At 38.2% G+C, this 27,105-nt stretch overlaps 1 protein-coding gene across 1 annotated transcript in view; it reads left to right on the top strand.

Annotated features, from left to right (window-relative positions):
- LOC136850505 (putative neural-cadherin 2) overlaps positions 1–23,340 on the top strand; it is a 168,717-nt gene extending 145,377 nt beyond the window's left edge. The window contains 10 exon segments of the mRNA XM_067124074.1: positions 410–513; positions 10,037–10,210; positions 10,720–10,911; positions 12,732–12,922; positions 17,633–17,825; positions 18,148–18,290; positions 19,930–20,025; positions 21,154–21,342; positions 21,641–21,853; positions 22,217–23,340. Coding sequence (XP_066980175.1) covers positions 410–513; positions 10,037–10,210; positions 10,720–10,911; positions 12,732–12,922; positions 17,633–17,825; positions 18,148–18,290; positions 19,930–20,025; positions 21,154–21,342; positions 21,641–21,853; positions 22,217–23,007 — 2,286 coding nt within the window. The 3' untranslated portion in view covers positions 23,008–23,340.
- The last annotated feature ends 3,765 nt before the right edge of the window (positions 23,341–27,105 follow it).

The following is a 27,105-nucleotide window of genomic DNA, read 5'->3' as shown; positions in this document are numbered from 1 at the left end:
ACCTTCCATAAAGATATACGAGGTAGTGTTTATATATATATATATATATATATATATATATATATATATATATATATATATATATATATATCACTTTTGTACGTGATTCATTTATTTATCGCACATTACACAGGTGAAAAATAAGAGAGAGTGTAGGTCTGACCGGTTTCGACTTTATTTCCAAGCCATTGATGAATGGCTTGGAAATAAAGTCGAAACCGGTCAGACCTACACCCTCTCTTATTTTTCTCTTATTTTTCACCTATATATATATATATATATATATATATAAATATATATATATATATATATATATATATATATATATATATATATATATATATAAAACCAAGACTTTCAGGAAACATCATTTCATTTATTTTTCTTCTTTTTTTTTTTTTTACATGAGCTTCGGGATCTTGGCGACGGAGTACTCGGAGAAGACAGCTCCCCCGGATGCCCTGACGAGGACTCTTGCCAAGGGTCGGGGCAAAGATGCCCACTCCATGCAAGGTTGGTTTTATACAGTTGGTAGCATTTAGACCAAAATTCGTTTTGTAGATGTCATAAACCTCTTGCGGTTCACTGTAGGCATTACCAAAGGTTCTTTGCAGCGTCCCTTCTAAGGCCCCTAGCTGCAACCCCTTTCATTCCTTTTACTGTACCTCCGTGCATATTCTCTGTCTTTCATCTTCCTCTCTCCAACCCTCTCTTAACAACAGTTTCATAGTGCAGCTTCGATGTTTTCCCGCTGTTACACCTTTCGAACCCTTTACTCTTAATTTCCCTCTCAGCTCTGAATGACCTGACAGGTTCCAGCGTTTGGACTCTGGCCTAAATTGCATATTCTATCCATCTACACTTTCGCCACACCCCCTGCAGTCTTTGTTCGAACTGGTGATTAGATCTGAAAAATGTCAGGGTGTTCCTTTCCATTCTGTTCACATCACAGAGGATTAATTGAATCTCTTTATCGAAAGATCCATGACTGAGGGAAAGGTTATTTTGCTTTTGTCTCTGTTAATATTTGTAAACTGAATGCTTCGGCTGGAACGCTAATGCACCTGCGGCGTCTGGTCTCTTAAGAGAATACTTTCAGTGTCTTCCACCCCTTCTTGCTTTCATCGTTGCATAGCATTTAACGTGGATTTTCATCAAGAAAGATTGTCTCAAAAAAAGAAAGAAAAAAAAAATATATATATATAGATAGATAGATAGATATAGATATGTGTATGTATATATATATGTGCATATATCTGTGTATTTATACATGTACTGTATATAAATCTCATATATATATATATATATATATATATATATATATATATATATATATATATATATATATATATATATATATATATATATGAGTGGCAGTGTAATAAGGTGCCAAGCGCCGTTTTTTAAAAAATGATAAAAACGCATTTAAAGTTTGCCAACTATGAAAACGCTTATAAAAGAAAAACCAGCCAAACGATTTCTATGAATCATATCATTTTAAAGGAAATTTATTCGCCTATTACATATGCAAAAATCATTATAGTATGTTTTGTCATTTAGCGGCCACAACCACAAAAGTGAGGTAATGTAAGATTGTAAAGTGTTAATGAACACAATGAAAATGTTTTCATACGGCAATTAAAGCATGTTTTTGTGAAAACAACCTAAAATATTTATCCTAATAATGCTCTAAAATTATTATTATAACATATCTGAGTAAAATTTCCATGAAAATATTATAAAACAAAAACATCCTCCTACATCCACCCACGCACCTTCACTGGTTGCCGCTTGCCTCCTTTTTATGACGAGTCTTATGATGTAGCAGTGAGAACTATAGGGCGAAATTTCCTTTGTTTTGCATGGATTTTCGAACCTTTTGCCAGTAACATAAGGGGACAAAAAGTGTGTGTACAGGATAGTGCTGTACTTTTAGCTGCTCGCTCACAATAAAACCAGTTCGGCCGCGGTGGCGCTTGCCACCTTGTTACGCCAGCGCCTCTCATATATATATATATATATATATAGATAGATAGATATAGACATGTATATATATAAGTATGTGTATATATCTGTGCATTTATATATGTATATAAATACCTACATATAATATGTGTATGTGCCCTATTTTTGGTTAAACTAAGATATACTTAACTTTTACGTTGGTAGTGACCATCAGATTAGTCTAGCTACCAGGTACCTAATTCAGTGTTCAGGCGAATAGGGGCTCAGTGGGTTTTAAGGGAGCCAGGCCAGGCCCGCCCAGGAATCGAACTGTGCCAGCTCGCTCGATAGGCGCAAGTGATCAGAGCTCAGGTTAAGCTCTATAAAGGAAGAGAGAGAGATCTTTAAAGTTATTTGGGTTTCAAGGTTAAAATACGAATTTATGAAGTCGTTTCATGAAAGGGATTGTTGGAATAGACCTACAAATGTGTAGCATCGAAAGTTTATTGAACAAGGTAAAGAGAGAGAGAGAGAGAGAGAGAGAGAGAGAGAGCAAGTTCAAGGAATTCTCAGAGGTGAAAGAGAGAGAGAGAGAGAGAGAAGGCAGGTTCAAGGAATTCTCAAATGGAGAGGGAGAGAGAGAGAGAGAAAGTTCAAGGAATTCTCAAAGAAGGGGGAGAGAGAGAGTTACAAGGAGTTACAAGGATCAGGATGTCTCAAAGACTTATTAGTCCATCCGAGGAGACATCATGTGCTCACTTATCTCTAGGAGCAGGTTTTACTGTTCACTGACAGTGTTCTAATGATTTTGTCTAGCTTTCTTTTAAACTCTTCCACACTGTTGCTGTTGACAACTTCTGATGGCAGTTTATTCCATGCGTCACATATCTTGTATGTAAAGAAGTTCCCACAGTGACATGTGTAGTATCTCTTCAGTTCTAGTTTCCCTCCATTATTTCTTGTCTGGTTTTCGTTGAATGTGAAGGGGTTATTGTCTACTTTTGTTATGCCTTACAATATTTTGAATGTTTCTGTTACTTATCGTCGCAATCGTCGTGTTTCTAAGCCATACATGCTCAGGCTCTCTAGCCGTCTTTGGTAACCTATTTGCCTGATGGAAAGGAATTAACTTTGTGGCTCTTACTTGTACCCCTTCTAATCTATTTATGTCATTTCTTAACGCTGGTGACCAAAACTGTACTGCATATTCAAGATGAGGTCTAACTATTGATGTGTAGAGCAGCAACACCGTTTCCTTGTTTCTGCATTTGAACTGCCTCCTTATATATCCCACTAGTTTCTTGCCTTCTTTTCAGCTTTAATGCACTGTTTTGTGGATTTTAAGTCTTTGGTAATAATGACTCCAAGGTCCTCTTCTTTTTCTACATTATTTATGTCATTCCCAAGCAGCATGTAGTTGGCATGAGGGTTGTTTGTTTCTATTTGTGATACTTTACACTTATCCAAGTTACAAGGCATTTGCCATCTTTTTGACCATTCTCCTATTTTCCTTAGATCATTTCTTAAACTTTCCACTGTTTCTGGGTCTGCTGCATTTACACCTAGTTTGGTGTCATCTGCAAATTTGGCTATCCTGCTAGTTAATCCTACATCAGTGTCATTAATGTAAATCAAAAACGATCGGGCCAAGGACAGAACCCTGAGGAATTCCGCTTGTCACATCTGCCCATTCTTATTCTTCACCGTTTATTACGACTCTGCTTTGTATTAGTTAGCCAGTCTTCGATCCGGTCTGCTATTTCTCCTACAATTCCTAAAGCCCTAACTTTTGTCATTAGTTTCATGTGTAGAACTTCGTGAAAGGCCTTTTGGAAATCTAAGTAGAACATCTATTGCTCTACTACTGTCGTAAATACCAAGCATGTTGTGAAAAAACTCCAAGAGGTTTGGTAGGCAGGAACTGTTTTGTCCGAAGCCAAGTTGACTGTTGAACAACAGGTTGATTCTATCAATGTGATCCACAACTTGATCTGCAATTATGGACTCAAAAATCTTACAAGGGACTGACATTAGACAAAGTGGTCTATAATTTCCTGGCTCTTCTCTTCGACCTTTTTTGTGAACTGGGGCCACATTACCTAGTTTCCATCCTTTTGGTGCCTTTCGTTGTTCTGCAAGAGTTTATATAGGCAAGGAACTATCCTCTTTTAACTCTTTAATTTCTCTGGGATAAATCCCATCCGAGCCAGGAAAGAGAGGCAGCAAGTTCAAGGAGTTCACAAATGAGAGAGAGAGAGAGAGAGAGAGAGAGAGAGAGAGAGAGAGAGAGAGAGAGAGAAAGTTCAAGGAATTCTCAAAGAAGGAGGGAGAGAGAGAGAGAGAGAGAGAGAGAGAAAGTTCAAGGAATTCTCAAAGAAGGAGGGAGAGAGAGAGAGAGAGAGAGCAAGTTCAAGGAATTCTCAGAGAAGGGGGAGAGAGAGAGAGAGAGAGAGCAAGTTCAAGGAATTCTCAGAAAAGCAGAGGGGGAAGAGAGAGAGAGAGAGAGAGAGGCGAGAAAAGAGAGAGAGCAATTTCAAGGAATTCTAGAAGGAGAGAGGAAAAGAGAGAGAGAGAGAGAAAGAACAAGTGGTGGCAGCAGTTCCCACAGCGATTGAAAAACCCGGCCATCCATCTGTTATGGCTCATATCCGAAAAACAATCAGTTGAGTTTTACCTCCCTAGCGAGACGCCATACGCAAAAACCTATGTTTTGGAAAACATTTTCCAGCCTGGGATGAATATTGAATATAATATTTCAGGAATCATTGTTCAATTCGGAATAAACGAAAGGAGAAAGAAACGCCGAATCTTTTCGTCGCCTGTAATGCAACAGCTCTTTCAAGATGATTCGTACACTTTTTTCCAAATGAAATTTTTCTCTTTCGATGAATCTGACTTTAAATTGCGGCCGAACTCTTACAGTTTGATGGTCAAAAGTATTTATATGATTGACATAGACACTTAGTTGCGTTGAGTGTTTAGATATGAATATATTAAAAGTGGCGTAACACCAAAGACACAGGTTCTCATTTTTGTCTGCAGCCGATTGCGCAAACACATAGCATGGCAATAAAACGGGTGTAAACTCCACAGTAAGCTCACAATATGCAATTAAAAGTTTCCACATACAAATTCAGCGGGTAGCGCTCTCTCTCTCTCTCTCTCTCTCTCTCTCTCTCTCTCTCTCTCTCTCTCTCTCTCCCGTGATGCAAGTTAACGTCGCAGTTATGAGAAAATCCAGCCTGTTATGGAGAAAATAACTGACTATGTATATACGAGTATATATATATATATATTATATATATATATATATATATATATATATATATATATATATATATATATATATATTATATATATATATTATATCTTCTTCTTCTTCTTTTTAACGTGCTTTTTCCCATTTTTGTATGGGGTAAGCACGATGCCTTCTTTTGAAGGACTTTTGATTTGGCTTTGGGGTAGACCGTAGTCTCGATCGGCTGCCCTGCCTGACATCGCTTAGACCCCGGTAGCGTATGGTACATGTATCATACCAGACCCAACGCTCTTTCTCCCAGCAGCGAGTTTGTTGCGCGGGTAGGTCGAGAGTTCGAGACGTGTGAGATGTTTGTTATGTTTTTAGAAGATGTTGGAGTGGCTTTGTTTTGTGTGTGTATTTAGTCTGTAACACCCATTTGCTTTTCAAGCAAACCTATCCATTGATTACATACATAATCCCGGGGTGTCTACACGGATAGCAAAGTGTCCGCCTCTCTGATCAGTCGGCTGCAGATTTGAACCAGCGCCACAGACCTCTACGAAGTCCGAAGCTGCTTTATATATATATATATATATATATATATATATATGTGTGTGTGTGTGTGTGTGTGTGTATTTATGTATTCATATATATTTACATATATATATATATATATATATATATATATATATATATATATATATATATATATATATATTATCTAGGTTTTCTCACAACTGCAGAAAAATTAAAATAAGATATGCATACCAGCGCTTTCGTGTTTATTACATTTCCTCTCTCTCTCTCTCTCTCTCTATATATATATATATATATATATGTGTGTGTGTGTGTGTGTGTGTGTGTGTGTGTGTGTGTAAACTGTATATACATTTATCTGGGTTTTTTCGCGACTGCAGAACAATTAAATGCAGATAAACCAGCTTTTTCGTGTTTATTACATTCCTTCTCTATCAGACTATATATTTTTCTTTGGTTTCGATACAAAAGTAAAAAATGCGCCGAAATTTCTTCGGCGCAGTCGAGTTATCTGTACATCGTATAATCAAGTCCACTGAAAATTGATCTATCTTTCGGTGGTCTCATTATAATGCTGTATGAGCCGCGGCCCATGAAACTTTAACCACGGCCCGGTGGTGGCCTATCCTATATCGTTGCCAGAAGCGATTATGGCTAACTTTAACTTTAAATAAGATAAAAAAACTACTGAGGCTAAAGGGCTACAATTTGGTATGTTTGATGTTTGTTGGGTGGATGATTAACATACCAATTTGCAGCCCTCTAGCCTCAGTGGTTATTAAGATCTAAGGGCTGACAGAAAAAGGTGCTGACGGAGAGACAAAGCCGGCCCAATAGTTTTCTTGTACAGAAAACTAAAAACCGCTGGGACGTAATGCGAAACCCAAAAAATGTCAAGTTTTGCAGTTCTCTTACAGTAGGTAATCACGTTTCTTTTACATCTATTTTTAATGTAATAATTACGTTCATTAATGTATCGCAAGGGTCTGCTGGCGTACTTCATAGTTTTACACTCTGTTTAATAATAATAATAATAATATTAATAATAATAATAATAATAATAAGCTTTATTGCCAATATTTACATTGGCTATTCTGTATCTTACATGGATAAAATGTATTTCGATGCAAGAGTTACATTTTATACTGCTTACAATATACTATGTACAACAAACCTGAATGAACATCTTAAAAATGCAAAACGAAACGTAGCCCTGCAATACATAGTGTAGCAGTATGTATAATTTTATTTATATGTGTAGATTAAGCATCACTTTGGTTTAGAAAGTTGTGCTTCTATCGTTACAATTCTGGAAATGCAGTGATATTAGTGTATAAAGAGTCATCAGCCTGCAGGCAAAATGTTTCTTTAACGCTGATTTGAAAGAATTGACATTAAGGTATTTTTATTGTTGCAAATTCCTTGCCACGTTTCCGATATACAATGAATTGCTAGGAGTTTCATGAATACATATATTTATTTGGGTAAGAGATTTCTTAATAACCAGTACTCTCGAATTTATTACTAAAATTCAATTTAATCCCAAAAGGTCTTATTATTCCACGTATACGTAGACAATTGTTTGAATAGGGGTAGAATTGGGAGGTTAATAAGATTTTAGACACCACTGGGCACAGCACAGCACCTTAAAACCTTTTTTCCTTTGGAAATGTTTGGTCTGATAAATAAAATATTTCAAATCAGTGCAAGATCACGAAGTGGATGGAACTGTGGGATGCGAAAATAGCTGTGCAGGGAATGTAAAATGGCTAGTATTTACAGATCATATATCAATAGCGAAGATAAACTGCGAACACTTATGACTTACTTTTAAAGTGTTGGACTGGAGACAGCAGAAGTGAGGGTTAGCAAGACGAGTGACCAGACCTCATGAAAGCCAGATAAAAGGAATGTTGAATGTTAGTACGGATGCAGTGCATGAAGGATAATTGAACCATCACTCTCCATGGAAGTGAATTTTTAATAAGAGTATATGTAATTCATGAAAGGTTGAAAATACAGAAATGTGACTAACATGTTGAAAAAGGAATAAATTTCTTTTATTTATCCTGATCACGTGGAGAGAATGGAAGACGATAGGTTCGTGAAAGCGGGTTATCATTCCGAGGTCTTGTGGAAATGGGAGGTGAGTGGCACAGTGTGCGTGCGTGCCCAGGTGTTGTCGATGGATTTTCTGTTGTCATGCCTTTGCCAAGGCTCACTGCAGATGCTTCATCCTTGATAAACATTCCAGTAAATGTTGTTACTTGGTTTGTCTGTAGGAAACTGTTCATTTGTGAAAAATAATAGTATTTTAGTCGTTTACTTTATTATTAGTTGCCGTAGTGGCGCAGTGGTAAGGATCTTGCCTACCAGTTGAGAGGACCAGGGTTCAAATCTCGCCACTCACTGGTGGCTTGGGGATGGCGCCATTGCATAAACCCGGTAGGCCGCCAACCTAGCGGTGTGAAAACTAGAGAGGGTTAGTAAGAAAATAGGTACCAGCCCTCCGGCTGGGCTGTTAAACAGTCGTCCTAGTGACACACTGACCACGTGTCTTAGGCAACGGGGCTACTCCCCCACTGGCCGTTGGCCTAAGAAACTGGAGTTCAGCGCCAGCCCTGTGATCCTTGCGAGGTACAGGAGGTCTTTTCATTTTTCAAGCAGCAGTTTAGGGTTCTTCTAAGGGTCATCTAAGGAATAACTGGGAAAACGGTTTTCAGAAAATAAGCACTAGCGGTGGCGGGGGGCCACCTGGGCACGTGCCCCACCCCCCATGAAAAATAATGATAAAATAATAATATGGAAGATTTAGGTAATAGTATCAAATAAATCTAAAAATGGGAAAAAATAAAAAATCGATTAAAGAAATAATATATATATATTATTTCCTTATAAAATATATATATATTTATTTATATATATATATATATATATATATATATATATATATATATATATATATATATATATATATATATATATATATATATAATAAACATATATAAGTATAATATGAAAATTGGTGGTCCCCATGAAACTTTTCTGGATCTGTTAGTGAAAATGAACCACTGAATTAAAAACAACGATTAAATTCAAAGGATTGCGGAGTCCCAGAAAGACTACGCGAACCAAGTGAACTCAGCATCTTATGTGTATGGCCTTGTAGTCCCTTCAAACAGTGTCAGATATGGAACAGGTTGCCGGAAGAGCGCATGCTCAGTCTCTTCCTTCGTAACCCGTAACGTACATGTATGGTGGTATATTGTCCGTTTCTTCAATACTTCATTTCCATGTCTACAGAAGTTCTATGGGAAGATCAGTGACGCCAGAATTATGAACTGGAGAGAAGAAAGGACCTTAATAAGGCTATTCGGCGCCTTAAGATTAAAAGTCCCAAAGAAAATTAGGGTACCCAATGTAATACGATAGGCCAACAGCTTATACCCCACCCACCCCCCAAAAAATGGATCTACTCATTGTGAGTCAAGATACTGCAATACAATTCTTTTTCACTATTTTTGCAGGGTGTTTCACTATTCAAAAGTTACACAGAGAAAGGGCCGTTTTCAATCTCCATTAGTCAGAAAATGCCACCAGAAGATGAGATCATTGAGAAAACTTGGGTAATCTCTCGACGACGCCCAAAGGTATGGGTAGATAGGTGTCTTATTATTTCGGAAAATGATGTAATTTGCCACGTATGAGAAACTGCGTGTGTGGTGAATTATTCTTTTTAGCCTATTGGAATTTTTCTCGAAAGGTAATAACGACAGTGTGTATCAGAGAGAGAGAGAAATATTCCATTAAAATGTTAGTCTTTTATCGGCAAAGGGAGTAGAATGAGGATTCGTAACAATCAAAACCCAGTAGGTGGGTAATGCCATCACTGCACCTCACGCGGTGCACTGTAGGCGTTATTTAAGGTTCTTTGCAGCGTCCCCTCGGCCTCTAGCTGCAACCCCTATCAGTCCTTTCACTGTACCTCCTTTCATGTTCTCTTTCTCCCATCTTACTTTCCACGTTCTCCTAACAATTGTTTCATAGTGCAACTGCTTTGAGGTTTTCCTCCTGTTACACCTTTCAAACCTTTACTCTCATTTCCCTTTCAGCGCTGAATGACCTCATAGGTCCCACCACTTGACCTTTGTCCTAAATTATATATTCCAAAAAAATTAGTGTGATATAAAAAAGAAAAATGAAAAAAGGTTACGTATATGTCCAACGATCTGACGGCGCTTGACAAAGCTTAATGAGAGAACCGGAAGCTCGAATCATCTGAGTAAATTTCTCTAATTTTTTTTCTTTTTCAAGGTGTGTAGAGAGATTTGAAGCATCTGGACGAAGCAGCGTCTGCGAATGCCTTCCGGGATGGTCTTCAGAATCCTGCAACCAAAGGACACATCCCACGTCCTTCGGCCCCAAAAGTTACATCAAGATGGCCCTGTCGTCCACCCCACCAACTTCTACAACAGACCTCCAGCTACGGTAAGTCACGAAGGAAATCAGCTGTTTTGATTTGGTCAAGATCTGGCGTTGCTCATTTACCCAGTCTTTGCTTTTGAATGAGTGAATGTTATGGAAAACTTCTGAACTGTTCAATATCTGAATGAGTGACTGTTTTAGAAAACTAATGAACTCTTCAATTTCTGAATGCGTGACTGTTTTAGAAATCTTCTGAACCCTTCATGTTTCTGAATGAGTGACTGTTTTAGAAAACTAATGAACACTTCAATTTCGGAATGAATGACTGTTTTAGAAAACTAATGAACTCTTCAATCTCTGAATGAGTGACTGTTGTAGAAGACTTCTGAACCCCTCAGATTTCTGAATGAGTGTTTTAGAAGATTTCTGGGCCCTTCAGATTTCAGAATGAGTGACTGTTTTAGAAAACTAATGAACTCATCAGTCCCTGAATGAGTAACTGTTTTAGAAAACTAATGAACTGCTCAATTTCTGAATGAGTGACTGTTTTAGAAGACTTCTGAACCTTTCAGATTTCGAACGTGGGAAGACTCCAGCCAGATGCTGGCCGTGACTTCACAGCACGGAAGAGGCCTCTTTACGGTCCACTTGATGAAAGGGAAATTGTGCGTGCAGTTACTGCTGCACCCGGCACCTCTCACTCACTTGTGCCTTCAAAGGATTCATCTCAGTGATGGAATCTGGCATAATGTCAGGGTGCAAAGGTGAGAGTCAATGTCCTTTTCTGTGGCGTAAAGGGTAAAGGTATGTAGATGTAAACATAATATATATATATATATATATATATATATATATATATATATATATATATATATATATATATATATATAAATATATATATATAAATACATAAAGGTATGTAGATATAAACACACACACACATTATATATATATATATATATATATATATATATATATATATATATATATATATATATATATATATATATATATATATATATATATATATATATATATATATATATATATATATATATATATATATATGAATTTTTCACATTGCTATGACATTTTATATACACAAACATTAAGCTACAAATGGCGTTTAATATCCAATCCGCTCTATCTCGGCAATGATACCGAAGGGAAATTATAAATGATAGGTGGTTCGTCACCTGGTGGGCTCGAATTCCGGTGGTCTAAAGCATCACTGGGCATCGTTGGTTCTCGCTATTCGGCGGGTCGAGCCCGCCAGGTGAAGAATCATTATCAGTTATAATTCCCTTTCGGTATTATTTCCGAGATAGAGCGCACTGATATTAAACATCTGTAACTTTATATATATATATATATATATATATATATATATATATATATATATATATATATATATATATATATATATATATATATATATATATATACTGTACACAGACCTTTATCTTTATCTTTACACGCATACACACATGCGCACGTTCATACTTAAATACACGTAACGTGCAGAGTTACAGACAAGTTTTGATTATTTCCAAGTTTCTTTAGTGAAATAGTATAGGAAAGAGTGAAAAAAGGTTTTCCCAAGGAGTATAAATACGTTAAATATAATTAATTCATGGTTTTCTTCCTTACCCCAACGCTATGCACGTATAGCGACTGTCCTATCTCTGACATTTCTCGCATCGATCCATCAATAAAGATGTTAAACAGCCACGGAGACTTATCTCACCATTGTCTGAGACCCACTCGTACACCAAACCAGTCACTTTCGTCCACCTATTCTCACACGCACTTCACTTCCAACGTGAAAGCTTTAGTTGTTTATTTGTTTTCCCTAACATACGTACCTAACACCTTCCTCATGGCCATCCATTCGATTTTATGAAAAGGTTTTTATAGGTCTAGGTATGCTCAGTACAGACTTTTGCCTTCGCTCGTAATTTTCTCACTTGGTTTTTTCACAACTAAAACTTGACTTTCCGGCCCTCTTCCTCGCCTAAACCGACGCTGTTCTTTTCTGTCAATCCTCCTGTCATCTGTCTTACATTTCAGTGTTGCATAGATTATATATATATATATATATATATATATATATATATATATATATATATATATATATATATATATATATATATATATATATGTGTGTATATGTAAATGTGTGTATGTGTGTATTATATATATATATAGTATATGTATATATATATATATATGTGTGTGTGTGTGTGTGTGTGTGTGTGCGTGCGTGCGTGCTGTGTAAAGCTTTTGATGTTTTAATCCAGTTAGTGTTCGAAGTCTTCCCATGTAGCTTTCAATCCTCTTAACAAAATATTTACAGCTTCAACATTTCAAATTGCTTTTACCGTATCTAGAATCCCTGCCTCTATTTTTATTCTTCTATATTTCCCTAATTAACAGTTTTATAATTAGTGCATCGGTGTACATACGTACTACCGAGAGAGCAAGAGGCTTGATTAACACTCATTTTTTGGATGTATTCTTTTGGCAGTAATTTTTATCTCATTTTTTTTTTTCTTATTCCTTCGTTCCTGGTGGGTGTGCGAAGGTACGGGAGATGGGTTGAACTGAAGGTCGACGAAGGAGATGGTGACTTTTACAACGCTACGCCCACACCCGCCACGCCCCACGGGTGGGTAACTAAGCTCGAGATCGACAAGCAGGAAGGAATCCACGTAGGTGGCTCGCCGGAGTATGTCGGCGTGACACTCTACACGGTTCATCACGACTTCCACCACGGTTAGTGGCAGATCAGGTCGGTTATTCGTGCGCAAAAAAGTGCTGGTAATAAAATCATTCACTTGGAGTGCATACATTTTGTGTTTGTGTGTGTTTATTTTATTTGCCGTGCAATAAGGATTTTACCGCAAAAACACACTGACACCTTTTAGTAAATGTTTTCTGTAAGCCGTTTAAAGTACTCAGCTAGTAATAAAGGCTTTGTGCTTTTCGTGATACCGTTTGACAGTTCCGATTTGTTATTTTCATCTTACTGTCTATCTTTCGCGCGCGCTATTTTATATTGTCGCTAATCGATGTCAGTATTTCAGATCCGTTGATAGCCGCGATAAAAATGTCTGAACCATACTTTAGAATAGTTAGTGTAGGGTAAATGGCCTAGCCTTTTTTTTGTATGAGGCAAAGGAATGAAATGTTTCAGTATATTATTATCAGAAACGTTTTGATGCTCACAGTAAAGATGGAAATATATGCAAACCACCGATACTGTTGATCTTTATAAGGTAATTCCGCCTCAGCCTTAGGGACCCAAACCTCGTTTTGTGGAAGAACAAATCGCGGGGCTTACTGTACGTTCATTTTGATTCCTAAATAGCTTTTATGATGTATAATATTGTTCAGGCTTTGTGTGATAAATCCAGGTCAGCAGTTATGCAAGATAAAAAAAATGAACAAAAATTAAGACACTTATTAAAATGTGTCGTTTTTTTTCATGAGATTATAGCACTGGTTTCGCGCAGTTTGTCACAAAAATAAATTGTGTGCGCGTGTGTATATATATGTATATATATATATATATATATATATATATATATATATATATATATATATATATATATATATATATATATATATATAATATTGTTCAGGCTATATGTATAAAAAAATGAACAAAAATTAAGACACTTATTAAAGTGTGTCGTTTTTTCATATATTATAGCACTGGTTTATATATTTGTCACAAAAATATATATATATATATATATATATATATATATATATATTATATATATATATATATATATATATATATATATATACATTTATATATATATATATATATATATATATATATATATATATATATATATATATATATTTCTGACTGCTTTATTTCTGTTCCATACGTGATTGTGTGTTGATTACTTTATACATATTATATGTGTGTGTGTCTGTGTTTATATATATATATATATATATATATATATATATATATATATATATATTTTATATGTGCTGTATCTGTTGAAGTCATTGGCATTATTTGTGTAGACAATCTTTTTTATTTAGACATTGAATCAGTGTTGACTTCTTCTTCTCGTGACGCAAGCGGTCTCAGGAGTAAAGATGATTACGTACTTTGGCTTCCATTCACTTCTTTTATAGTCGTCGGACCATTTCCTCCCATACCGACGCCGGCGTCTTCAGGACGAAATTACAAATTGTTGTTGTTGTTTTTTGGGATTAAGCTGGCGTCATACTAGCACGGGCTCTTGCTCATAAAGCAGCCCGGAAGTGTCGCTCCATAATTTTAAGTGAAAATATTACGGTCATGCGGAAAATAGGTATAAAATTGATGGTGTGAAAGTGAAAATATGGCCATGAGATGAAAAGTTGAACAGGGATGATTACAGACCCCATTAAACCCTCAGCTGCCGATGGGCAGGAGGGAGAGAGTGACAGTAGCGAGTCCCGGCGGACGAGTCTTAGATGGCCAGTAAAGAAAAATAAAAATAAAAAATCACCATAGGAAAAGAAGCGGAAAAAAGGCTGGGGGGACTCTAAGGAGATTGGCTACCGTATTTAACTTAACGAGAAACTCAAAGCAAAAAGCACCGGTCTTTGGGAGTAGGATCGATGGAAGTGAGAGATCAAAAATTCTTGTTGGAAAGAAGGCAGTTTTTCCTCCTTGACTGAGGGGAGACATCTTGAGGCGAACTGTGTGCAGTCACAGTGTAAAATGTCACTTGGCCTGTGTTTTCCCCTCAAAAGACGACTGTAGAATGTAAGTGTATAATTATCCTTTTTTTATCGCTACTCAGCAAGGTGTTAAAGGAAAGAGGCAACAGCTTACTGGAAGACAGAGCGATAGGTGAGGAATGCGGACGTTAGATATTAGGCGGCCGAACAGGGAAAAGAAAAGCGTTATTAGAAGAAGCAGGGGCAACTGTCAATCAAAGTGATTAACAGTTGCTGTTCGCCGAGAGAATCGTCGGAGCTGGGAAGTGCCGGAACGTTGTTGTGCTTTGTCAAAAAATTTGCCATTGGTCCTAGTAAGTTCAAAGACGTGTGCTTTGTAGGTGTCTTTTCACAGATTAGCCCCACAAAATTCCACATGAAGCACCTGAGATCAACTGAGTCATTACCATTTCCTTCTTAACAGAATCACAACTGCAAAGTACTTTGCAGGTCTGACAATTGGAGGTCTGAGGTTTTGGGTCAGAGTTACGGGTGGGATGAGACGGAGGAGTTGTGGGAGCTGGCTGCTCGATTTGCGTCGCTTGCTGCTGACGCGAAACTGGCGCTGCTTCAGCTGGTTATTTGCTTGATCTAGTCTGCTTCTTGAATTGTCACTGGCTGCTGTGTAGGTACTGGTGTCGGTCTTGATGGGTTTATCTTTGCTTTCAACTGCGAAGAGCGAGTCTGTCTTGCGCTGCACCGTTGGAATCACACCTGATGTGGTTCTGGACAGGTGGGGCACCTGGAAGTAGTAGTAGTTCCCCTTTCCTAAATTTATCCAGACTGTCCTTTGTTTCGTGTTTCTTGCTGCCTGTGGCACATATTACTGACCCCTCTGCAGTGGTCCTGATGGTCTGCATATCGCTGACAACGGAAGTGCCTGAGAGGCTCCGGCATATACTCCCCCGTGGGGAAATATCTCCATATCCCAGGCCACACTTGGCTTTGAACTGGTCCACTGAAGATGACGAAAATTGCCCTTGACGGTGCTTCATGTTTTGTTTCGCATCTCTTGCCGTCGACGAAGTAGGGAATATTTAACAGGGGTTCCAGAGGTAGATCGATAGACTAGGAACAGACGGTGGTTTTGTTGAGCTTTTCCCTGGGGTTTAAGAACTGGCCTTCAGGAGATCGATTGTAGCTGTCTTTTGGAGTGATGGTAAATCCCCCCCCTTCTCCCCCCACCTCTGTGATGAGGTCTTGCTGAGATTTTGATGTCTGGATTGTTCTTCTCAAGGGCAGCAACTGCAGCATATGAGGTCCTTCCTTCAGAAGACAGGGCTCGATATTTCGACAGTGGAGACCACTGGTTCGTGTCAGACACTGGAGGAGGAAGGGATAAGAATTAAGGGGGAGGAGGGCAAGGAGGGGGAAGGGATAAGGAGGACGGCAAAGGCCGAAGAAAGAAAAGTTGTGAGGAGAAGGGGCGCGAAGATTCACCAGGTGTTCTCTGGTTACTTCGGGTGTTCCTCTTCCCTGATGGAGGGCGAGCGTCACCAGTAAAATAACCAGAAGGCGGCAGTTTTTTCTCCATGGTACGATTCAAACTTCCCAAGTCACTCTCATAACCATTAACGCCTACAACCGTCGGCGAATTCCAAACAAACAGCAGCAGAAGGGCGAGTGATAGGGCCGTGAAACTGCCAAAACATTTGTGGGCGTAACCACTGACCGGTGCGAGATCCCGTGACATAAGACCCGTTATGATTTGTAGGTATGGCGCCAATGGTAAGTCTCCTTTTCATGGCCTTGACCTCATCCTTAAACTGGCTGTGATATGCCGCTCTGAGGATAAGATCAAGGCCTTGAAAACGCTAATTGCCAATGGTGCCACGTTCACAAATCGTAACGATAGTTTCCCTAATCTACTGCTGCCTGAACCTGGTCAGCACCCTTGTGATGCAGAACATGACCACCCCCTGTAGAGAGATGTGGGAGTTGACCAACGTAGCGTATAAACTGGAATGTACCGAAGCTCTAAGCAGACGATTGCAAGCCCACTGCAACCAGGGGGCAATATTTTAGCATTATGTAGACGCTCACAACCACAAACCAACACTGGAAGAATTATTACAAGGCACAGAAATCTTGCATAGAGAACCCCTGTTCCGCAGAGTGCACATATCAGAAGCCTTAAGTGTAAATCAATATCGGCCTTCATTAAACATGCAAAGAAACCCGGACTTCATCCTTTCTTCATCAAGGAAACCACAAGGCATCTGTGAGAATCCGAAGGGAGAAACGAGCGAAAAAATACTCCCGAATTTGATAGAAACTACTGACAACGGAGCAAATCATGCCATCACCCACGCCATTTGTTGGACGCTTGGAAACAGGGCATACCCTACGGAGCACCAGAAATGCCCTTGCTGGCTCACAGACCACCATCGAGAGAGTGATACCCACTGGCAGAAGTTCATCACTCCAGTGACATCAAGCTGCAAAGTCCACATGTAACGAAACTGCAATTTAGTCCTGAAGACGCCACCGATAGGAGAGAGGAAACGGCCCGTCAACTGCAAGAATTATAAGGAAACAAATGTAAATAATTTTTTTTTTTTTTTTTTTTTTTTTTTACCAAGAAGTTTACCTGAACAGAAAAAGTATAGACTGTCGTATAAAAAGAGTTTCTGCCATTAACGCCCTTGACTTCAATAGAAATTGTATAAGAAAGGAAAATATGCCCAGATAGCATATGTATATAAACAGATAGTGAGACTTGTCATATTCTTTTACTCTCTGATTTGAAAGGATGTCTTGATGACCTCAGAGTATCGGGAGTTCACCTACCTCTCCCACCTGTGGTAAACACGTCCTCTTGGGCGCAGGCTACCGTGTTCACCAACATCCAGGCTGCCTGCCCAGGAACCTCTTCCGTGTGTGCCAATGTCTCCTGCCCTCGCCCGCTAGTCTGCGTAGATCTCTGGCGAAAACATCAGTGTGGGTGAGATTTCTGTCCTCGAAAGAAAAAAGATTAAAATCTCCTAATTGTTCAGCTTACCTTTCTTTACACTAGTTGCCCATTTATATTTCATGAAACCAAAGATATTTCCCTTGTTTTGCTGTGAACGCAGCTAAAATTCAAGGCATTTTTGATATACAGTTGCACCTTCTGGCTACAAATCAAGTGATAAACTTTGTGTATACCTTTACGATATAACACTACGTTGTCGTCAGTTAAGTAGACGAAGGTTACGGGTAAAAAGAACTCGTCTTCCATTGAAGAATATCATTACAAGTCATGCGGTTATTAACTGATTTCACAGCTGTGTAGAAGGTGCTGTTTTGACCGCCAATGGGAATTCGTGCGTCGATGTCAACGAGTGCCTCTGGACTCCTTGTTTCAACGGCGGCACCTGCATCAACAAAGATCCTGGTTACGTCTGCATCTGCAGTCCTTCTCACGTAGGTAAGAAAAGACTCAGACTCTCTCTCTCTCTCTCTCTCTCTCTCTCTCTCTCTCTCTCTCTCTCTCTCTCTCTCTCTCAAATGCCTCAGATTCTATGTACCTTAGTAAAAAACTATAATTGTGAAAGGAGGTGACCATGACCAAAAAGAGAGATAATACCCTCTCTCTCTCTCTCTCTCTCTCTCTCTCTCTCTCTCTCTCTCTCTCTCTCTCTCTCTCTCTCTCTCTCTCTCTCTCTCTCTCTCAAGTGGGTTTTTAGTTAAATGAAATAAAATTAAATTAAATAAAAATTAAATGTAATAAAAAAATTGAATGAAATAAAAATGAAACAAAAATGAAAAATAAAAATGAAATAAATGAAATAAAAATTAAAAGAAATAAAATACGCCATCAAATTCCGATCTCGTTTCGCGGAACCGAAATCAAAAGAAACCTGTCGCCAGCACAAGTTTGAGTCCTTTACTCGTTGCTTAATAATTATAATGTTCTTGAACTTTGCTTTATGTTCTGTTCAGTCGTAGTTTTGACGAGTTTCTTGTTGAATGTTGTAGGTATATTTTACCAGTGATTAAGTTGTATCTTTTCCTCTCTCTGTTTCTCTCTCTCCCTCTCCCCATTTCTCTCTCTTTCTCTTTCTCATTCATATATATATTATATATATATATATATATATATATATATATATATATATATATATATATATATATATATATATATATATATATATATATATATGAGCGTAATGGTTAGATGCCTAAATTCTAGTCATCATTCAGTCCTCTCTCTCTCTCTCTCTCTCTCTCTCTCTCTCTCTCTCTCTCTCTCTCTCTCTCTGAGTAACGCCTCAATCCCTGTTCCGTTGAGCTCAAGATGTGTCATAACAGCCGTCAGGTCACACTCGGATGTTCCTGAATTGCTCGGTGACAATTTCTGTCCCTCTGCCGCGAAGGATTGGAACTCTCACCCAGCCTCTGATCTTCCTGCCATTTCTAAACTGTCACCATTTAAGTACGAGTTTGCCGTTTCGTTTGTAGCTGAGTTTTATCCTTCCTCCATTTTATTCGCCACTTTCGTTTATTTATTTATATATTCATTTTTTGCTTTCTTCAGCGTTGGCTTAAAAAGGGAAGTAGGTTGTCCGCCTCATTGGCCCTTCTCAGTATATGAACATTGGCGCTGACGTTCCCCTCTCTCAGAGAGAGAGAGAGAGAGAGAGAGAGAGAGAGAGAAACGAACTTCAACGTCAATATAAATATACAATATTAATGGCAAGGGCCAATGATAATAGACAACCCAATTCCCTGTTTACGCCAACACTGAAGAAAGCAAATTTATATATATACAGTATATATACATACATACATACACAGTATTCATAGCATACATATACATAATATATATATAAAATTACCGTACTATTTGAGCCACCATCCGGAGCTTAGTCTTCTATTTAAATCTTAAAAACAGCTACTTGTGTTTCATACAAAACTATTTATTCAACAAAGTCTGCCCGGAAGCAAGAGCCCGTTCAGCCTCAAGACCAGCTACGTCGCTGTATTTATTCAACATTTATCAATTATCCCTCAAAGCCCTGTCGATATTAGCTACAAGATTTAACCACCACTCCCACGTTTTGCAGGGGATCATTGCGAGGGACCTGCTGTTGGTCTCCCAAGATTCACCATATCCCCTGGGGCGCTGGCTGCCATCTTGTCCTGGATTTTCATCGTCGTTTGTAAGTAAAGGCGTCTTCAAACAGGCGCGCTCTTTAAATGCTCTATAAAATGACTGGCCATCTCTCTGCTTTCATCATTATCATTTACGTGTTTCAGCTCCTTGTTATCATGAATATCAGTCAGTTTTAGGTAGAAGTCTTTAGCAAAGCGTAGACCACTCCATATTTTTTCATGTCTGGTCAAGGTAGAGTTATCGAATTTATCAATCACCTTGGATACACTCCATGCGAATTTGGTTTATCGGTGCACTTAAACAAAGTTTTTATATTTTCGCTTGTACGTCGTAAATTTGAAGTCAAAATGAAGGAAATATGGAATCACTTAGATACTTAAGAATATTTCAACTGGTTAACGATGTATTTTACTTGTGGAAGTATGTTTTTTAAAAGCTGCAACCTGTTTGGTGTCATGTATTGAATGAATTCTCAACAAAAAAAAATACAAAACAAATCAATTGTTATAATTTAATAAGGAAGACACAAATTACTGGTAATGTTTCATTTGCTATTTTCAGTTTCATTTGGGAGATAGGTTCATTAAGGTTTCAAAGTTCAAGCCGATATACAGTTCAAGACATAATACACGGCAAAAGGTTGTTTGAAAGAAACAGGGCAACTTTCCCAGTTCACGTATATTAATTGAATTGCATATAGAATTTAGGCCCAAGGCTAAGCAATGGGACCTATTAGGTCATTCAGCGCTGAAACGGAAATTGACAGTAAAAGGTTTGAAAGGTGTAACAGGAGGAAAACCTCGCAGTTGCACCATGAATCAATTGTTAGGAGAGGTTAGCAAGTAAGATGGAAGGACGAGAATATGAAAGGAGGTACAGTAAAAGGGACGAAAGGGGTTGCAGCTCGGGGCCGAGGGGTTCATTTGTAACTTGTTTTTCTACTTTTTTTTTTTTGTTACGGTAAACACGTAACCCCTGATTCATTAAATCATACGATGAGATTTTGTCGTAGATAAAAGGAACCGACGCCCATCAATCAAGAGGGAAGCATAAACCCCGATTTGATGCTTAAAACTTCGTATTCAGAACTGGGTTTTCATCTTACAAAAACAATTTTCTTCTTCAAACATTCAAATATATGAAATACACAAAACATCATCCATTTATTTTCCAGCGGTTGTCATTGTCGGAGGGATTATTCACAAACATTTCCGACAGGGAAAGATCCATGTCAAAACTCTGAAGAACAGCGTCACCCTGGACCTCACGGGCACTGACGATATGACGTCACACAGCCTGGACATTACAAGAAACATACTTTCCGACGACAAGGCGTCGACTCAGCCATCCCCAGAGGTTGTTGGTAGGTGGAATTATTAATTGCGTATCAAGGTTCTGCTTGAAAGTGAGAGACTTTTAATGTTTGTGTACTCAAGATCATTTTACATCTTGCATCACAAAGGTGTTCAACGATGAATCGTAGCCTCATGATCAAGGAATTTTATTTTTTCTGAGAGATTTCAATCTGCAGAGCAAATATAGGCAGAGAAATTATCTGTTCTGAAACATGTTGTCGGCGCAGTTGCACAAACTGGTGTTGTGAAATTGTTTCAGAATAGTCAGCACAGTATCCAGTACAGTATTTCTTTGTCATTATCCAGATGTTGATATTTTGAACGGCGGGGCCAGAGATGCACTCCAAAATCGGGGAGGTTACAGTCAAACAAACCACCTTCTGAAGAAGAGTGCCATAAGCACCGAAAGTTCTAAAGCCGGTTGTGTGTGCCCACATCTACCCTCTGTCGACGATTTGCGAAACTACGCTTATGAAGGAGACGGCAGCTCCCCGGGGTCACTGTCCTCTTGCTGTTCAGGTAAACTCATTACTACATTTCTGTTCTAGAGTCATCAACATAAAAAATTCTATGTATAATCAAACCATGCGTTACCTGCTGGCATGCTTGATTTTATATGCTCAAGACAGCAGATAACATTCTAGGCCATTTATTTTGCAATAACTTTCCCCTTTTGTGACAAACTTGCACATATTTGCTATTTAGTGGTAAAAAGTTAATCAGGTGAATCCGCTCGGTTTATCATTTATTCGGTGTAATTTATCATCATATTAATAGACGCTTGAGTGTTACCCATCGAATAAGAATTGTTGTGCAAGAGTTATAAAATATTTTATAGGACTCGAGTGAATAGCTCGAAGACACTAAACTCTTTCTTTCAAGGCGGCGATAAAATAGGAGAGAGAAGCTTTGTCGGTGGCTTCCATGATGTAGCAACGTTGCTCAACTGTCTGGGTGGACAGTCGACTTCCAGTTCTCCAAAGCTTCAGAAGAGTGCGAAACCGGATAAAAACTCACCAAACAAAAGCCAGGATCCGTCACTACCCGTCTTACATCTCTTACATTCGCCAAACAGAAGCCAACTGACTCCTGACCTTACTTTAACTTCGTCTCGGATCAATGGAATTTTGCCGAACGTTAATCCCATGAAAAAGAGGGACACCGATTGCTTGCAAAAGAGCATCTTTTATTCGAGCATAAAACCGAAACGGCCATCGTTACACGATTCTAAGTATAATTCTCTTCCAAAGTCTAAAGCAAGTCATGTTTTCTCAAACCACCTAAATGAAAAAGAACTTGATGCGTCTGGGAAAAGAGAGCCGAATGGTGCTTACCATTCCCTGCAGCGAAATCGGTCCGTGTTTCACCTGCCGGAGAAAAGGAACGTCAAGGGCGCTGATGAACGTCCGGGTTGTTCCTGCGAGCACAAGTGGTCCGTAGAGAATCAAGAGGGAAACTGTGCAAGCGAACAACTGACCAGAGCGAAATGTGATGCCTGCGTCATGGACACTCTTGTGCAACAAGGAATCCATAAGAGAAGTTTTTCAGCTTCCACGGTGTTCTGTCTCTCTCCTGCTTACACATGCAACAGTGCAGCTCTTTCTGCACCAACTGCCAGTGCTCAAGGCAATATGCATTCCTGCTGGACTTCCGATGATCCTTTTTACAAATAGAGGAAGTCATCACCAGGTGGCTAATCTAGTCCTCTCCACCTCAGTCACCTTGCCAGCCGAGTTCTTCTTTTGGCTACCAAAATTATCATTCTAATCGTAATTTATCAGTAAAAGTAGATCTTTATAAATTGATTAGATAAGGATGGTTTGTTTGGCTGATTTAGATATATCATTTACGTGCAGTGATTTTGCACGTTCAGTTGTATGAAAAGCCAAAAATAAGCGTGGTAATGGGACGACTAAAGGTGCAGGTATTATAGAGGAGGAAAAGTAAGTGGCATTTGTACTTTTGTATGTAAACTGATCTTATAAATAAAATGTATGTTAACCACAGGCTTAGCTTAATTCTATCCTGTGAAAATTATAGTATTTCAGGTTGTGATTCAATATGCTGTTGGGTATGCCCCAAGCCTCATTAGTGAAGGGAGACTGGTAACTGCTGAACCACAGGGCGACACTCTCGCTCTCTCTTTGTTTATATATAAATATATATATATATATATATATATATATATATATATATATATGTGTGTGTGTGTGTGTGTGTGTGTGTGTGTGTGTGTGTGTGTGTGTGTAAATGTAATAGCCACAATGCCCTCTTACCTTCTGGAATTCTTCACACTTTTAGGAAACGCGTATCCTTACAAACCCTGAGATCCAAAATGGAAGAATGTGAAGAAATTCTGATGTCCGTAACAGGATTCGAACCTGCATCTGGAGTATCAGAACGAGGTCACTTTACCCACCTGACCACAGTAAGCCAGGTCTGTATTGTGGCCTTGTTCTGATACTCTGGATGCGAGTTCGAGCCCTGCTACAGACACAAGAATTTCTTCACATTCTTCCTGTTAGACCTCAGGCTTTATAATGATGGAATGGATTGGAATATAAAATTAAGCCAAAGGCCGAGGGCTGGGACCTACGAGGTCATTCAGCGTGTAAAGAGAAATTGAGAGTAAAAAAGGTTTGAAAGGTGTAACAGGAGGAAAATCTCGCACTGAACTTTGAAACAGTTGTTAAGGGAGGGTGGAAAGTCGGACGAAGGAAAGAGAATATGAACGGAGATACAGTGAAAGAATGAAAATGGGTTGCAGCCAGTGTGAAGAAATCGAGAAGCCAAGAGAGCATTGTGGCTATCCCATTTACGTATCTAGTAAGAAGTTACCAGCAGATTCTATATGTATGTATATATGTATATATATATATGTGTGTGTGTATATATACATATATACAGTATATATTATCCTACTACCGTGACATGTTATAACCACAAACATTAAGCTTCAAATGTCGTTTACCATCCAATTCGCTCTACCTCAGAAATAACACCGAAGGGAAATTATAACTGATAAGTGGTTCGTCACATTTGTAGCTTAATGTTTATATGTATGTATATGTATATGTATATATATATATATATATATATATATATATATATAGAGAGAGAGAGAGAGAGAGAGAGAGAGAGAGAGAGAGAGAGGTCAAATATCAAACCACAAATGAGGGAGGGAGTTAAATATTATACCACAACTATTCCGTGATAACGAATTTACTTTCTCTTGGTAGTAATTTCCAATCACAGAGAATTATATATGATAACTGCATCTGCCTTGGCCAAGGATTCGAACTCATTCGTTTTGGAGTTGACGCAAAGTAGTCGGGAACTTATCCATTCGGCAATCAAAAGAGGTATATATTAATTTCACTACTACTTAGGCCCACTTCTTATCCTTTCCAGCGTATTTCCTATTTTTAATCAGGCCATGTCAAGGTGCAAATATCCAACGTTCTGTCCAGTAGACATTTGCATTTAAGAAATTTATATTACCTGAGGCTGAAATCAAAATATCCGTATGTAACGAATGCGATTGATCAAGACTGTTCGTGCTGAATACCATAAAATCACAGCTTTTAAGTCGATGATTTCGCTACTGTATCCCCTTTAACCGAAGGACAAAATACACAGCATGTTTTCCTAGCGTTTTGGATGATTTACAGCCAGATGTAGATATACCAATTAATGGTTATGGCTGGCAAACAAACGGAGCAGCGGCACCCGAGAGAAAATGGTTTCTCTCATATATACGACTCGAAACTTCATTTTCTACTATCGTTCATATGACACACATTCCTGCGAAACAGGTTCTGATTTTATGCACCATTTGACGTATGAATAAAAAATAAATACACAGTACACACGTGATGTATCAGAAACAAGATGGGGAAACGCAAAAAGAGCCCAAAATGTATCGTCTAAGCCTCCAAGGATTGGGTGAAACTGAGCGTAACGGAAGAAAGCTGACGTCAACCGCCCTCGGGGAGTCTGAACGCATGCCTGGAGGTAAGTTTGGAAAAGGAGAGGTGACTCGTTTTGACAAGGGCTTTTTTGTAATAAATACGCAGTTACAGAAGAGGATTATTAAGTATGCCTGGTGAAGAAAAAACGATACGTTAAAAAGTAAGTTAGGTTATGTAATCAAACGGAACAAATAGTAAAAAATATGGACTAATACTGGGGTAGGACTAAACACACAAACTGAAAGGAGCTTATGACAGTTACGCAAAATCCCAGGTTTATGGGTTATAACACATTTATAATGGTTTCCACGAGTATCGAATAGTATTTTGCGGCCATTGTAATATTTATTCAGTAGAATTGCTCTACAGTTTCCTTTTTAATCTGTGGGATGACTCATTGCTAGGCACAGCAAAATCACGGTTAACAAGATCGCTACACTAATTTGTCTTCATTTGGTATTATTTTTCTTCCGCTTGCTGCCATTTATATGAGATCATATGGGTTTTACGTGTGAGGGTTGTTTAGAATAAACGACGTGTTCATGTTGTATTTGAATTTTTGCCCCTTTCGAAATCTTGTATGGGCAGTAATTATTGATGTGGAAGTATCTGGTAACGTTCCCAGAGTTTGGAAGCACAGACAGTACACTAGGTGTCACTGAACTCAGTGTAGACTTAGTCACAACAGAAGGTGAAGTGGTATGCTTTTAAGCCTTTTCAGTGTCTCCTGAAGGAAAACATGAGACTGGGGCGTTGTAATAAGACAGGAAATTCATGTCCACGGGAAGCCAGAGGTGACATCACACATTAAGCAGCAAATCACTAAAATGGTACAAGAAGTTTTCTTCCCACTTGACTGATATGACAATGGTGAGATCACAAGATGTTATATTACGCTCATAACTATTAAGAAATGTACAATAGCAGAATTTTCTCTGTACCTAGTTGTCACTCAGCTGCTGCGGATCCAATACGTCTTACTGATCGTCCACTTCTGCTGAACGCTATGGTGACAAGAAAGGTAGTAAGTATTGGTGCAAGTATTAATTTTATAACTGATTAGTGTTAGCAGAATAAAATATATTGTATTAATGATAATAAAATAGCGTATAAGTGCATGAGTTAGTGTTTTTCCTAGAATATATATTATATATATATTATATATACATTGTATACATATATATGAGTGAAATAAGGTTATGTTTGAATAGTGCTTTCTTTTATTAAAGGGGAATCTTATTTTTGGCTTAACTAAAGGAAAAAATAGATTTGATTTTTGCCAACCGGGACGAAATATTTGATTATATTAATTAATGTAATTAACTAACCAAAACTGAAAAGTTAAAGTACCGTGCAATATTGCCTTGCCTTTTTTAAGTGTATTCTCATGATTTCTCTTCAACGTTCTTGCTTGCGTAGCCTAGTAACATAACGGCCTCTTTTTTGGTTTGTTCCATAAGAACATTAACCAAACCATATTCTTAAATACAACAACGGAGAGAGTGTGTGTGTGTGTGTGTGATAACCTTTACAAAAGAAAAGTAAGATAAACTTCCAAATTCACGCAGATGATATATATTTATTTTAATAGGCCATGACACGACTAAGAAGAAAAATATTTGCACCAAATCACTGTAGAAGTTTTTATGGCTTGTGACTGGTCCTCTCACCTTTAACCATAATCTTGTGAGAATAATGCGGCGCAGAATAAGTCATTTCAGTAGAGCAAAAAAATTTGAAGGTATTAGCTTACGCACGTAATGCAAAAGAGTAATTAATGCATAATTTAAAGCGAAGATT

The sequence above is a fragment of the Macrobrachium rosenbergii genome, chromosome 22, assembly GCF_040412425.1.
Source record: "Macrobrachium rosenbergii isolate ZJJX-2024 chromosome 22, ASM4041242v1, whole genome shotgun sequence".
Lineage (NCBI taxonomy): Eukaryota > Metazoa > Arthropoda > Malacostraca > Decapoda > Palaemonidae > Macrobrachium > Macrobrachium rosenbergii.
Note: the sequence above shows the minus strand (reverse complement) of the source record. Positions and strands in the feature narration are given on the sequence as shown.